Raw genomic sequence first — 14,735 nt, forward strand, 5'->3', positions numbered from 1 at the left:
TGATGCCAAAGGTTAGTGATGAAATTACGCTAAATTTAGTAAGTCATACACAGGACAAATATTCCACTTACATGTGACTGTGATTAATGGCACTGAATTAAAATTTTAAGAAAATGGTTCCAATGCCAATTTTCTAAACAAAAACTTCAATATTTTATTCAACTTAAGATATATTTTGCCACAAAAAACTTTAGAGAAGTTTTACAAGCATATGCAAGTCATATATAAAGCAATCATACACTCCATTTCATATGTAAAAAATGAAATCAATCCTGAAAGTACACTATGCCATCTAAGTGATAGGCATCCTGGTATCAGACATGCTAAATGTGGAAAATAAGACTGTCTCCTGGAATTGGTAAATACATTCATTAATTAACATTAATGTACTCTCAAATTCATTGTTACTCAAAGTACAGTATACACCAACTGGCTGGCTGACATAAAGGGGCTTTTTTGTCAATATAAAATCAATCAAGCAAAGCATCAAGTTTAGCTGTCACTTTTTCCAAAAGAAGTCTTTCTCAAAGGTAATGGTTATTAATTCATATTCTACCATAAGCTCCTTTTCTTAACAAATTGCGACATTTTGAGTATCTATGTCCAAAGGAGGTTAAAGTTGAATGAATTCAAAACCTCATTTGAGGATTCTCAGCCCTCTTCAGGCCAATCTACACACTATTAAATTTATCCTCCATTGCAGGAAGTGAATCAAGGAACTACTTTTCCCATTTCCTAATGATTACTCTCCTATTGTTTACATATATTCAAGTGATAAATACTTCTAAAACACTAAATAGGACCTATTATTGTCTTTTAGATATGACAGAACCTACTAACGTGATCAATTTGTTATATACAGCTTATTAACAGTGAGTAAAACTGGAAAGTCAGATCTGGTTCCAAAGCTTGTGCATAACTTTATAGTATCATGTAAGTTTGATGAAGTAACCAGATTACTGAGGAGTTACAGAGTACTTATTTCAGTCGTTTGGAAGGCTATCAACATGACTATTTTATGCGTTGTTCAAAAATATTCTTGGGCGCCTCGGTGGCTCAGTTGGTTAAGCAACTGCCTTCGGCTCAGGTCATGATCCTGGAGTCCCAGGATCGAGTCCCACATCGGGCTCCCTGCTCAGCGGGGAGTCTGCTTCTCCCTCTGACCCTCCCCCCTCTCATGCTCTCTCTCTCCCTCATTCTCTCTCTCAAATAAATAAAATCTTTAAAAAAAAAAATTCTTTAAATCCTATATTCTCCATTAAAAAAACACCTGAGCTAACAAGCAGTAACATATCAATAATGGTCTTAATAAAAATAGCTACTGATACCTTAAAAATACTATCATATAATAAAATACATCTCAATTTTTCCACATTTAAATGAACTAATATTACTAAAGCTAATTTCATTTCCCAAAAGCAATACTGGATTACTATATAATAAAGTACCAGCAAAAAGAAATTAAACAGAAGACGTTTTAAACAGAAAACACCACCATCGGGCTCCCTGCTCAGCAGGGACTCTGCTTCTCCCTCTGACCCTCCCCCTCTCATGTGCACACGCTCTCTCTGTCTCAAAATCTTTAAAAAAAAAAATGTCAAAATCACTCCATTTGAAAAAAAGGATAAACATGTTAATTAAATGCTTGTATCCCCAACCAATAAATTATCACAAATCAATAAAATTCTAGACCAAGTTCTCAGGTCTTTTCCATGAAATAGATATTTACAATTTGTATTAGAACAGAATGTTGTTGAGAATATACTATTATCAAAGTAACCAAGACAAAGTTTAAAAGAAAAAGCTGTTCTGAGAACATCTAACTCAAATTAATGATTATTTAAGACATTATAGTGTAACACTAAGCAACAGGTTTCTTGCACGATCACTAATCAAATTCCTAACCAAGAAAATAATTACCTGTGAAGCTTGTACTATGATTGGCACTCCTAAAACACGTTGGCCAGTTAATCCTATTGCTAGAGGCACTGAGCTAACATCAACAAATTCCACATATGCAATTCCTTTGGAACGTCTTGAATTTCTATCAGAAATCATTCTCACATCTCGAACCTAAAAAGAAGACACACATTTAACGTAAGCTTCTGTTTATGCAACTGTCCACCATAAACCATTAAAGGGATTTTACTGATATGTGGTTTATGTACTTTTAAGTAATCTCTATGTCCAAAGTGGGGCATGAATTCGTGACCAGAGATTAAGAGTTGCATGTTCCTCCGCGTGAACTTGCCAGGTGCCCCCCAATGTTTTAAGTAAGTGAACTTGTCAGTCCACTTCTACTTTTGATGAGTGTGTGATGAGTTATTAATTCCAACACTATTAATTTCCAACTGAGGCAAAACAGAAATGTTACGCAAAAGTTTCCCTAACTGAATTCTAAGTCAAAAGATTTGGTGTTTAAATATTCTCTAATTTAACCAGGCACACTGACAATTAAAAAATTGTTCACAATTCCCATTTACTCGACCTCCCGAAATAGACTAAAAACTTACCTTTCCTACTGTAGAAAAAAACTCTTCCAAATCCCTTGGCCGAATTCTTGCTGCCAGCTGCATGCAGAAAACTGTCCTTGCATCTCTTTCCTCAGGAGTTAGATTATCAATAGGTTCCCTAACAGGAACAAAAAATAAACTTTATAAGCTATATTCTTAAAATAACCTTATAAGGTTCGTTTTCAATAAACAAACTTTACCGGAAATAGTCACTATTCCCAAGCCCATTTTAAGATTTTATTATGAGAGAGGAAGAGAGAAAGCACGTGCACAAGCAGTGTAAGAGGCAGAGGAAGAGAGAAGCAGACTCCGCCCACTGAGCAGGGTGCCAGGTGATCATGACCTGTGGAAGGCAGACACTTAACTGTCTGAGCCACCCAGCTGCCCCTCCCAAGCTCATTTTCACCAAGATTTATACAAAATGTCCATAAAATAATTCAGTGTGACTCAATTCCTTCAACAAGATAGTTACTTAACGTTTCTTCTGCTTATATCTTACATGGTATCAGGACAAAAGTCCATTAGCATCTCAATCTTACAAATTGTAATTTCTGCAGAATAATAAAAGACCAATCCGAAGCCTGAGAGTTTAAGAATAGTCACAGAAAATAACGACTTACTAGCTACAATGTCAGAATGGTCCAAATTAGTGGAAAGGATGACTTTCCATAACAAAACCGTAAGACCATGAAGTGAAATAAAGTTTGACAATCATAGATGACCAACTTGAGATGGTGAGAACTATTTTATTCTGATTTTTCCCCTGAATTTTATTTAACAAATTTGAGATAGATCTATGGAATCGTGGTTGTTTATTCTATCAAGTCTTACACTCTACAAATTTAGTGTCCAAAGCAATGTTTCTTGATGGTTATAAAATACAGAAACAATACCCATATACAAATCAAAAATGAAAAGCAGGAAATTATCTAAATAAATACCAGTAGTGGGATTCAATTTATTCATTCTTACACACAGCCTTGAAGATCAAGAGCCCTTATTATTATACAGAGGAAACTAAAGTGCCCAAGTAAAAGCATGAGATGAAAATTTCATGAATTTCAAGGAAAAAAACAGAAGTGCCTATTAATGTTACTTATTAAAAACCATCACTAAAGGTTAAGGTTCTAAGTGAAACCCTAAAGATAAAAGCACAAACATGCTCTTATCCACATTTCTGGACATTTTCAGGAAGGTCCTTTTGAAATATTCCACCTACAAAATTCTGGTACATTTCCTTGGCAAATCAGCAGGTAATTTCAAAGTATAAAACAGAGGTACAAAGCTAGACTACATCCAGAGAATGAGAAAAGGGGATTTTCTTACAAGAGTAAATATTAAAGAGTGTAAAAAAAGCTCTAGGTTACAAAAAAAGAGCTTTTAAAATCATTAAGCTTTTCACATCAAATTCTAGAATTAGAATATACCAAATAAGGAACTCTAAGTTAAAAGGTGCCCTTTAAGGGAAGCCAGAAAGAGTATCAGTAAACAATGCTGCCATTTATCAAAAGTTTCCTTAAGCCAAAATAAATGGTAGCCTTCATAAGTGACTCTTATATTTAAGAGGAAAATAACTCACAAACATTTGATAACATAAGATTACTACTTAGAAACAAGTCAACTTGGTTAATATTTTGGAAATTAAATACTTTATCTCAGTAAAGAGAGCCAGATTAATAAAACTCATGACTGTACAACCAATTTTCCCATGAGGTATTATAGTAACTCAAAATTTATTAATTCCAAAGATAAGCAGAGGCAAGTCTATCTAAAGTTTTCTATAATTACCATTATTTAAAAGGGATTTAAGAGCACATGCAGTACCTTATACCTTAAAATTGTAATCACTGCTCCGTTCTTATAGAAAATTAAAATGAAAACTTAAAACATCCACATTGATTTAACAGTCCAAATTATTAAATATTAATAAATTTAACAATACATAAGTTGCAAAAGCTTTACAAAAGCTGAAAGTGCTAAAGATTAAAAAAAAAAAGGGACAACAGCTACCTCACGGGGCTCTTGTCTTTTCTGAATGGACTTTTGCTTCGAGAGCGTCGTCTGCTGCAAAGTTAAAAAGTTTCAGAAATTATCCAAACAAGTACACCACATTAGTTCCTTGAAAAACAATTTAAACAATTCAGAAGTATGTTTAAAAACCTTAATTTGATGCTATGAGGCAACCCAATCTTTCCTCGGATGGCACTGTTAAATTTTGGTCCGGAGCTAAAAAGGAAACACAAAATTACACTAGTTACAGGGTTAGGGTCTTGCTAAGACGCGTTCATGCGCTCTCCAGCAAGTTTAACATTGTTTAGGCTGATTTTTTTCCACCTCAATTATGAAGAGGAAATAAAAGACTCTTTTTTCTTAACTCTATCCCAGGCAACTGCTCTTAGAGTTATCCATCCTGGACCACTGAGAGGTGCCGAGACCAAAGGTTACAGCCTCAATGTTGTTAAGATTCTGAAAATTCTATCATTTTCAGTCTATTGTTTTTTCTTAATTACACATTTATGAATACATTCCTGAGGACTTTTTTTTTTTTTAAAGTGAAAATAGATCACCCTGAATTTCCCTCACACCAGGAGTAACTACAGTTAACAATTTGGTGTGTATCTTTGCAGATCCGTTCCCAGGAATTTATGTATTTATATGTTTGTATATACACAAAATTCATACATAACGTTTTGTTTGAGGAATTTTTAAAAGGGGACTAATTCTTTATTATCGTGAAACTCCCAACTATTCCATTTAACAGTATGTCTCAGAGACTGCATGAAAGCAGTCTGTGTCATATTTCTGTGACAAAATATTCCATAGTAAAGATGTGAAGAAAATAAATTAGTATTTCAAAAGTTTTTTGTGAACTTGACATAATAAATGAGTATTTTCAAAAGATATCGTAACATTTTTCTAAGATCCAGTTTTATTCTGAATTCTAAAAAGGCCTAATAGTTTTGGGGCCTTTTTTTTAATTTTGAAAGACCAAATTAACTTAAAGGGACAGGTCAGATGTCCCTTAGTGCTCATCCTACTCTCCTTTTCAAGAAGGGTAGCAAAATCGAAGTATCTAGTGGTATGTGTTCCACATTTGGACTCATTTTCATAGACTCTAAGCAAACCTGCCGACACCCAAGCAGCTCCAAATAAATTTTATATTAATTGGGTCCTTCACAATTCAGACTAATAATCACAAGAATATAAATTTACCAAATTAGATATCACATGAACTACACATAAGAACTAAATCATTTTTAAGTCAAACCAGAATTATAGGCCGACTTCAAATATTCATCACTAAAACAAGAGATAAATACAGAATTTATTACGGTAATCCCTTTCCTATTTAATTAATTCTGGTAAAAACAAGTATGATAAGTCTTAATAAATTAGATCAAAAAAGTATTATTTAATCATTCAGAATTAAAACACTGTGGTCCGCTTTCAGCTCTTAAATGTTTGTGAAATAAGCAGCTAGCAGGAACTTAAGAGAACAAGAAGCCAGAATCAGAACCCAAAGTGTTACTAATTTTAATGGCTTCCAATAATACCCAAGCATTTCATGAGTAGCAATTAAGTATTGTGGGTCCTTTATTTTCATTCTCTTGTCGATTCAATACTCATTAAAGTTCATCTGTCAGTTGTTACCTCTTTCTTAAAAGATGAGAAAATTAAATCTCAGAGTGTTAACTTGTCCAAGTAGAAGAATCAAAACTCTTATTCAGGTCTGTTTGTCTTTCAAGTCCATTTCCAACCATTCAAGTTAGGAGTGCTAATTTTAATACATTCCCCCACAGTTTACAACAATATATTCATTAAGAAGAAAGAACAAGGTTAAAAAGGGCTAAGGACTGCTAGATTCAATCCTTACCAAAGAGTTGTAGGTACGTTCCTTCCAAACTTAACATAGCTTTTTAAATGACATAATAGAACATGTTTCCAACTTGTTAAACCAGTCAAATTTCCATAGTGATTTCAAAGCACTTTAGTGTTTTACTGTTTTTAAAAACCTTAAATATAAATGTGATGAGCCCCAAAATTCATCATTATCAAGGAGCATACACCAAATTCACAAAGGATCTGTCATTTCAGCTGAAAAACAGCCAAATTACGTATTTGCCTATTTGTATTTATATCTATTTGAGCTTTAAAACTTTAAATTTATGTTCCGCAAAGAATATCTGAAATAGCTCACATACTTTTAAGCTTTCAAATATTTGGCACTACAATATCAAGTCTTTTAAGCACTCTAGTGCTTTGGTCTAGTTTAGACTGGCATACAGTTAAAATATTTTAGATGGAGTAACAAACAGTATGCCTAGTAAAACAAAAGTTATGTATTGGTCCACACACTATATTTCTACTTTGCTAGTCTTTTCAATGCCAATATCCTTATTTAATCCTTTTTAACTAGTCATATCGAAAAACAAATTTTACAATGCAAATTACGCAGGTTTGTTTTCTGGATACCCAGAGAATGACTCTCAAACCAAAATCATCATAATTATAGTTACATACTAAGGACTTCTGTAGCGGCCTCTGAATCTGCGATCTCGACTTCTTGAACGGCTCCGTCTCCTTTCTTTGCTCCTACTTCGCTTCCTTTCACGGCTTTTGCTCTTTTTCCTTTCTCTATCTCTACTTCGTTTCCGTTCCTTACTTTTGCTTCTTTTTCGTTCATGACTACGACTTCTGCTCTTGCTTTTTTTCCTCCTGAGAAGAAAAAAAATTACCATTATCTTGCTAGTTTAAGAAACTGTCAAAATATACTTCCTTTTATGGTCAGAAATCTTTTTAAATCTTTTTGTAAGTTTATCTTGCTATTTTTACTATTATACAATGATACATAATCATACTTATGGAAAAATAATTCCTAGGTAAGGTAAATAGCACCCCACCTTTGCCTTCTACTACTGAAAATCAGCAGTCAGTTGACAATCAGTTGAGAGCAGGAACTATAATGATCGCTCCTGAGACCTGAGAGTCAGTTACAGCTTTAACAATGAAATCATTTGTTGGGGGGTAGATAAAAACCTGAACTTTTAAATAGTTTGACCAACATGTAACTAGCCAACAAGTTATTACTGTAATCCACTAGATACAGTAATAAAAATCAAAGTTACAGTAGAATATATTAACATTTAAGTAATAGTGGGTCATATAAAAAATTTTTCATTAAAACCACTAACTTCCTTTATGTGAGCCAATTTTTACTCAATCTACACATATGAATATTTTCTACTACAAAGGGTCATACAAGCATCAATACTTTGGTTTTCATGGGCAAACTTACAAGTACTGACAAAGAACAATAAAACTAACGCAGTAACATGCATTCTGACACACCTAGACTTTTGTGACCTTTTCAGATGTATCTAAAGTTATAATGAGTACACCAGAAAATGGGAGCATGCCAGTTTATACAAGCCTGTGGGGTGCAATCAAAAACAAGGATCAACACCTTTATCTTTATAAAATCTCAAATTCTGGAAAGTAAAAAAGCCAGTCAGTCATATCTTTCTGTTCATTTCTGTATTCCTCACAGTATACCACCCATTCATTTTGTAATTAAATCTTACCATCTGTACCTCTGTCATCACCCAAATTTTAGAGGTGCCTTCAGATATTTCAATATAAATTCAAAAACATTTAAAAATAAACTTATTCCACTAAAATGTCAATTTGTAGTGGCTAAAAAGATAATTAAACATTTTGACAACTCTACATCATTTGGAAAATTTAAACTCTTTAGTCCTTATCAAAGCAAAGTTAGCACAAGAGCAATTGAAGTCTGCCTCAGAGAACCTGTAAGCAGGTCATCTTAGAGTGCATTGAAAATAGAAAATGAAGACACCCACCTTCTGGAATCTTGAAACCCACACTCCAATCACAAGGAGATGTAGAGCTTTCCAAGGAGGCAGAAACTTTGTCTAAAATTTCAAGATAATCCACCTGACTGTCAGAAATGTATATGCTAGGTAGCACATGACAGAAAATTAGGCTACACTCATTATTTATATAGAAGTCATCAAAGCAATGCCCAGAAGGGCAACAGATTACATTCCAACTTTGTTGCCTGAAACACCTGACACTATGTCTTAGCCTATGAATTCTGTGAGATAGCTATAATCAGAAGTCCTACATATAATCAATCAGGGGACAAAGTAACTCCATCCCCCACAAAGGACAGACAAATAAAGTATTGCTCTGCTCATAGAAGGCCCACAGCAGAGAGGCAGCCAACCTCCCAATATACCTTTTTGTAGGCCCAAAACTTACTCTGCCAAAGGAAAGGACTGGAAAATCGGAAAGCTAACTTCAACTAAAAGTCTTCCTAGAACTTTTTACAAATGAGTCCCCACCCACATCTGAAGGCAACCCCAGACAGGTAAAAACACAGCAACATACTAAGACATTCAGAAGCACGATCCTCTTCATAAAAGCCCAGACAAAAATTTAAGCAAGCAGTATTCTTCTCTATAACAAAATGCAACTTGAAAGAACATTAACTAAACAAGGGTTATCAAAATCCACACTAATAGTCAAATCCTGTTACAACTTAAAAGGGACTTTCCAAAGTCTTTAGTGGCAGTGGAATTTTGTACTGAACATCATTGAAGTAAATGGTCCACTGGGCTGGGCCTTTGGACTTTTTGGTTATATGGCCTCTGCTGTAAAGGTGTTTTGCTATAACTGGATTTGACCTCTTCCATGTAAGAAGATCTAAAATTTAAATGCAAAGTACTCTGGAAAATAAGAAAAAAAATAGAAAAGTCATTTATTCCAAAATTTATAATCCACACACAGTAGCCAATATATTTCAACTGTGTCATTTTATTGTTATCCTTTTCTGAGTAATTTCTAAAGAGCTTAACTGGACACTGGTTTAGACTTTCCAAAAATGGTTACACTAACAAATCATACTCCCATGAAGGCAAGCTCAGATACTTAAAAGGTATACTTTGAGGTCTTGCCAAACTCAGGGGTATAGCTCTTCAGAAAGAAGGCTAACTGATAACCAATTTGTGTTATATTTAACTTATTTCCTTCTACTACCACCAAAATACAACTGAGTGTACGTACTGAGAATCAGAACTATTTTTAAAGAAAACGTTTACTAGTTGGTAAACTCAGTTTCTCAGAATGTGCATTTTCTTACTACCTTAAAACTATATCCCAACACTCAACTGCTTTTAAGACAATGAAGTTTTAGGATGAAAAATGCAAGGTGGCACTTTAAGAGAATTTATGCGGAACACTAAAGCACAGCATACTGTATTTGTTTTACATTTTATCTAACCTTAGATACAAATTTTCTTCTAGATAACTTTGAAATTAATTTGAAAGATCAATTCCCTTTAGAAAAATGGGTGAGAAGTTCCTGACTGAAAAAAGCCGTTTATTTAATTAAGCAGCTTTAACTGAGAATGAGAAGTGTGACAGAAACAATTTGTACATTTAAAAAGATACTAGACGGTAGTTGGGATGTTTCAAAAGGACATTCCCTTAAATTGGCTATCCTATAGCCAATGAAAGAAAATTTTCCATTCTTCTATTCAGTGTCACAAGACCATTTACATTTAAATAAAGGCCACAAAGCATCAGCCTCTTGATGCTACATTTCCTGTAAAAGCTTGGTAGCCTTAATGAGCTTAGATGCAGAATGAAAACAAGTATCAACTGGAGATCGAGTTAGTAGCAAGGAGTGACATCTGAGAATGGCCGAAGAAAGAAAACTCTGTGCCCAAAGTGCATGTCCTTATTCTTTTGGTACTTAGGGTGAGATCTTTACCCACCCAACAGGCCTGATACCTAGACTAGATCATTTCAATTTATGTGGATACTCCTTCCTAGGTTTTCATTACAAATTGGGATTTAAAACCGTTAATTAGGAAACTTACTTTGGTAAAACGTCTTAAAACCAGGTGACATTAAACCATGCAATAATTAGTTGAATTGCCTTAAACCGTAACAATTCAAAACTAAACCCCATGTGATTAATTCCCACAATCTGTTGTGATTAGACTGTAACAGATCGTCTACCCAACTTTGAACAAAAAAAAGTAAGACATTTTCTACAAACTGCATCATTTTAAATCCATTACATTTTTAGGGGAATTTTAAGAATAAAAAAACCCAGCGTTAACAAAGCCTGCATAATCCAATCTAAGAATTTTCTCATCAACCTACCTAACAAAGTTGTGAGGATGTTGAGGTAGCGTATTATGAAGCATTTTGAGCTCTCATTAGGTACAGAACCAAAAAAAAAAAAAAAAAAAAATCAAGTGGCTATGTTTTCATTTTATTAGTTTTTCATTAGATGGGGTCATGTACGTGACAAGTTATTTTAATGATATCACAAAATAGGCTACTAAAACAATTTAATGCTTGTAACATGACCACGTGATGTTAAGAATCACTAATTTTTAGAGCAGAAAATACTCCAAAAATAGGATCTGACTTTATAAAGTGGTTCTGGCTTATACTGTCATTGAGACTTATCATGTACTGTATTCTCTACTAGTCTGTAGCACTTAGTTCCTGTTACGGTTACACATTTGACCTAGTAAATTACATTAATATGCACAATTTTTTAAAAAACTCCATTTTCAATATTTAAGTCTATTAGAGTTTAAAAAGCTTAAGACAACAAAAGCCATGTAAAGCACCTAAAAAGTACTTAAGTATGCTATAATGTTGCTACAAAAAGGGCCTTTAAGCAGCAAGGAGCATCAATATAATTCACAGCTCTGACTCCTTCCGTGATTTAGAGCAAACAGTATTTTCCATGGGCTGGTTATCTGTTGATAACACACCACCAAAACATTAAGCTGAAGTTTATAAATTTAAGACAAAAGACAAACTCAAATACAGGAACTCTTATCCAGATTGTCATGGATAGACTTGGAAGGGAAGGTGCCCAAAAGGTCCCTGAAACTAATCCTGAAATCTAGGGAAAGAATCCATAGTTTCATATCCTCAAATAGTTTCTCATCCCTTAAAGAACAACTTTTCTAAGAGAGACAAGGAAAAGCTTCTGAAGAGAACTTTTAGTTTGATGCTACAGCCACAGGAACACAACCTATGATCTCAATCCCATAAGGGTCCCCCCACCCCAGGTCCCTTCTTATAACTTACTTTTTGCTACGTTCTTCATGGCCGTTAGCACTGCTCAACTTGTTCTCATCCTAAGCAGGGTTGATAGAAGAACATCATGAGGACGAAGTGGTAACATTTCAAGTTGTCAAAGGGTAAAGGGAATAGGAATAAGAAAATACAAAACAATTTTAAAACTAATTACTTGTTTATAGTTTAACATGGAAGGCTATAAAAAAATTTAGATGGGTATGTGTTTAACCACTTTGTTGCTTACGATTAAGTCATCAAGATACAAAAATAAAAATGCATATTAACATGTTAAATTTTACTTTCTTATATAGTTAGATATTAAGTTATCCAGATTTACAGGGTTGAAGTGGTTAAAGAGAATTTCTATAAAACATGAATGAAGTCCTGTTTTGAGTTTTATTCCATGTGCTATGGTCCCTTTGGTCAGTACCATGGCTCTATTTCTGCCTAAGCCCCAAGTGGCCATGCTAGCAGCCAGCCACTATCGATTTCCTGTGACCGATGCCATTCCTGAGATCTTCGCCCATTTCCGTTGGAGGGTTGGGACTGTAAGAGCTTGATGCCACCTCTGTCACACATCTCGCCCTGAAGCAAACAGGGATTCACACTGCTTTAGTAATGTTGACTCCCAAGAACCCAAGAAAGTCAATTAATAATCCACCAGTCCAGCCTAAACATTTCCTACTTCCATACCTGTTTACATGGAATTACATCCATGTTAAACTAAGACACAAGAATCTTAACATTAAAACAGAAAGTTCTTCAAGAGTCTAAGCATTATAAAACTACATACACTATTTAAACTAAAAAGAATTCTTCCAAATTGGTACCACATGGTCGTGCTATACACTCCAAAAACAGATGTATTATTTCAAAAGGTTTAGCGCAATGTTTATTTTTAAAGTTTGATCACATCAGTTATAGAAGTGCTAACTCACAAAGCTTACAGTTTGCGACACCAGTGATAATGCATGCATACTGCTATTTTCACCACCAACTGGTGAAAGAATGAAAAGACACTTTACTTTTACTGTGATACTGAAATGGGTCAGACTATACTACTAGCCAAAATAATTCCTTTGTAGCTTTTAGTGTGAAATATTATGGCAGGGACTAATTAAAAATAAAACAACACGGAGCACAGTAAAACAGTCATCAAGTGACTCTAAGTTGTGATACTGCCTCCTTTGCTTTAAAAAAATTTTCAGGGATCCAAGAATTTCAGTAGTTTTTAACTGAGCAGATCATCACCTGCCTGTTTCATTATTTACTATCACCAGTCATATATATGTATATAGAAAAAATTTTTAAATCTCACCCATTTCTTGTAAAACTTAAAGATTTGCTTGCCACAGACTGGTTATGCTTTGTTATTCTTGGACCCCTGCTATTTTCCCAAACCACTACATTCACCTTTTTGCTATACCAAACTGGAGCTGGTAATTCTTAGTTGAGTCATTTTACCTAGGGGACCACGGTACAGCGATAAGTCACTCAATTACTACCTTATGATTGACAGTTCACACTGGAATCAAAGGTGAATTCATGGGAGTAGAGGTGAGATATCGTTAGGCAAGTCTACAAAGAGAGATAGATGGGCATTTATTCATCACGCTGAAGTGAAACTACTGCACAATATTATTACATCAATAGCATATATTTACTTTTGTAAGTTACACGTAATGCATCTCTGATAAGGTAAATCAAGAGGGCTCCGGGGAGGTTAGTTTACATTTCAGCAGTAGTTTCGTGATAATGCTAAATTAAGAAATATATAAACCTCACCGACATGTTTTTTCTCACCTTCTTGTAAGGAGCCTCAAGCATTGCTTCAATATCAATATCGTCTGCCATTCTCTCTAAACGTCTAGAAAATAAGAAAGGTAATTCAGTGAGTAAACATTTTTCAATTCCGATTAGTCTCCCCCTTACGCGACAAACTCCGAAACTTCAGAAAAACCTTCAAAAAGCCCTGGAATGACTAAAGTGGCAGGATGCACTTTACCAGTCTTAGTAATTAAATCTGAAACGTCTCCAAGACTAAACACACGGAAATACATTAAATATACGATTAAAAAAAAAAAAAGCCCACAATTAACTGCAAAAACAGAACCCGCGCGCAATGAGTAAGAGCGCCTCTTTCCGCGCAAAACCCGCGCTGCCATTTTAGGGGCAAAGGGAAACTCCCTCGGTTGGGAGGGGTTGTGTGCCATGGTAGCGTTCGGCTGGCGCCATGTTGGGAGGTCGCGGCCGGCCAGGCCTGGAAGGAACCGGTCGCCATCCGCCCGAAGCCTCTCTGGAGTCCCTGCCACCCAAGAACCCTGAAATCTGCACGACCGGAAAATAAGGGCGCGGTCGCTGAAATGGAGCCGATTTCTCGAGCCCCCCCCCCCCCGAGTCGTTAAAGACCGCCTAAGGAATGCCCCTCAAACCAGACCTCTGAAAAGCTCTGACAATACACAGGCCTGCGACATCTCCTTACCTGTGCGGGCTTTCGGGCCCCTGGGGTGCTTGTATTCGGAAAAAGGGGTGCTGCTGCCGCTGTTGCTACTGTTAAGCCGCTAGGCCCAGGCCGAGGTTCCGCCCAGCCCGAATTTCGGGCTCCGAGGGCGGATAGGCCCGAGCGAATCTAAAAGAAACAATGGGATTAGAGGAGCCCGCGCGGAAGTTCAGGACGGCGGCTTCGGCAGCTCAGGATCCACCCCTGCGACAGCTTCAGCAAGCTCTCTGAAATGGCGGCCGCTGCTTCCCCGTACTCACATCCACCAACACACATACACACACACAAACACACGGGGCCTCACAGAGCTCTCAGCACGGGCTCTCGCGAGAAGCTGCCTCTAGTTCCAGAGAGGAGCAGCTGAAATATCGCGAGATATAAGCATGGCCCCAGCGACCATGGCCCAATCTCGCGCAATGATTGCGCCACAGATATTCCCATCCCCCACTCAGAGCGGAGCCTTCGACACCCCCTCCACATAAGACATCCGTATCTCGCGAGACCGCGCAAGACGCTAGAGCAAAGACAGTTGGTACACTTCCTGTCAATCTTTTCAAAAACTGAACGCTGAGTGGAGCTCGGTGGTCGCC

General features: G+C 36.0%; 1 protein-coding gene across 4 annotated transcripts in view; it reads right to left on the bottom strand.

Moving 5' to 3' along the window:
* RBM39 (RNA binding motif protein 39) overlaps window positions 1-14,435 on the bottom strand; it is a 29,276-nt gene extending 14,841 nt beyond the window's left edge. For 2 of the 4 annotated variants that reach the window (XM_028118575.2, XM_028118574.2), the window contains exons 1-8: window positions 14,128-14,435; window positions 13,449-13,512; window positions 11,655-11,704; window positions 7,035-7,229; window positions 4,674-4,739; window positions 4,524-4,577; window positions 2,514-2,631; window positions 1,921-2,073 (exon numbers count right to left, since the gene is read on the bottom strand). In XM_028118575.2, coding sequence (XP_027974376.1) covers window positions 1,921-2,073; window positions 2,514-2,631; window positions 4,524-4,577; window positions 4,674-4,739; window positions 7,035-7,229; window positions 11,655-11,704; window positions 13,449-13,499 — 687 coding nt within the window. In that variant the 5' untranslated portion in view covers window positions 13,500-13,512; window positions 14,128-14,435. The remainder of the gene's footprint in view (window positions 1-1,920; window positions 2,074-2,513; window positions 2,632-4,523; window positions 4,578-4,673; window positions 4,740-7,034; window positions 7,230-11,654; window positions 11,705-13,448; window positions 13,513-14,127) is intronic. The other 2 variants (XM_028118577.2, XM_028118576.2) reach the window with 1 other exon arrangement.
* Between the last annotated feature and the right edge of the window lie 300 nt (window positions 14,436-14,735).

This window comes from Eumetopias jubatus, unplaced genomic scaffold, assembly GCF_037043125.1.
Source record: "Eumetopias jubatus isolate StellerSeaLion01/CBP00866 unplaced genomic scaffold, mEumJub1_p1.0 scaffold_9, whole genome shotgun sequence".
NCBI lineage: Eukaryota > Metazoa > Chordata > Mammalia > Carnivora > Otariidae > Eumetopias > Eumetopias jubatus.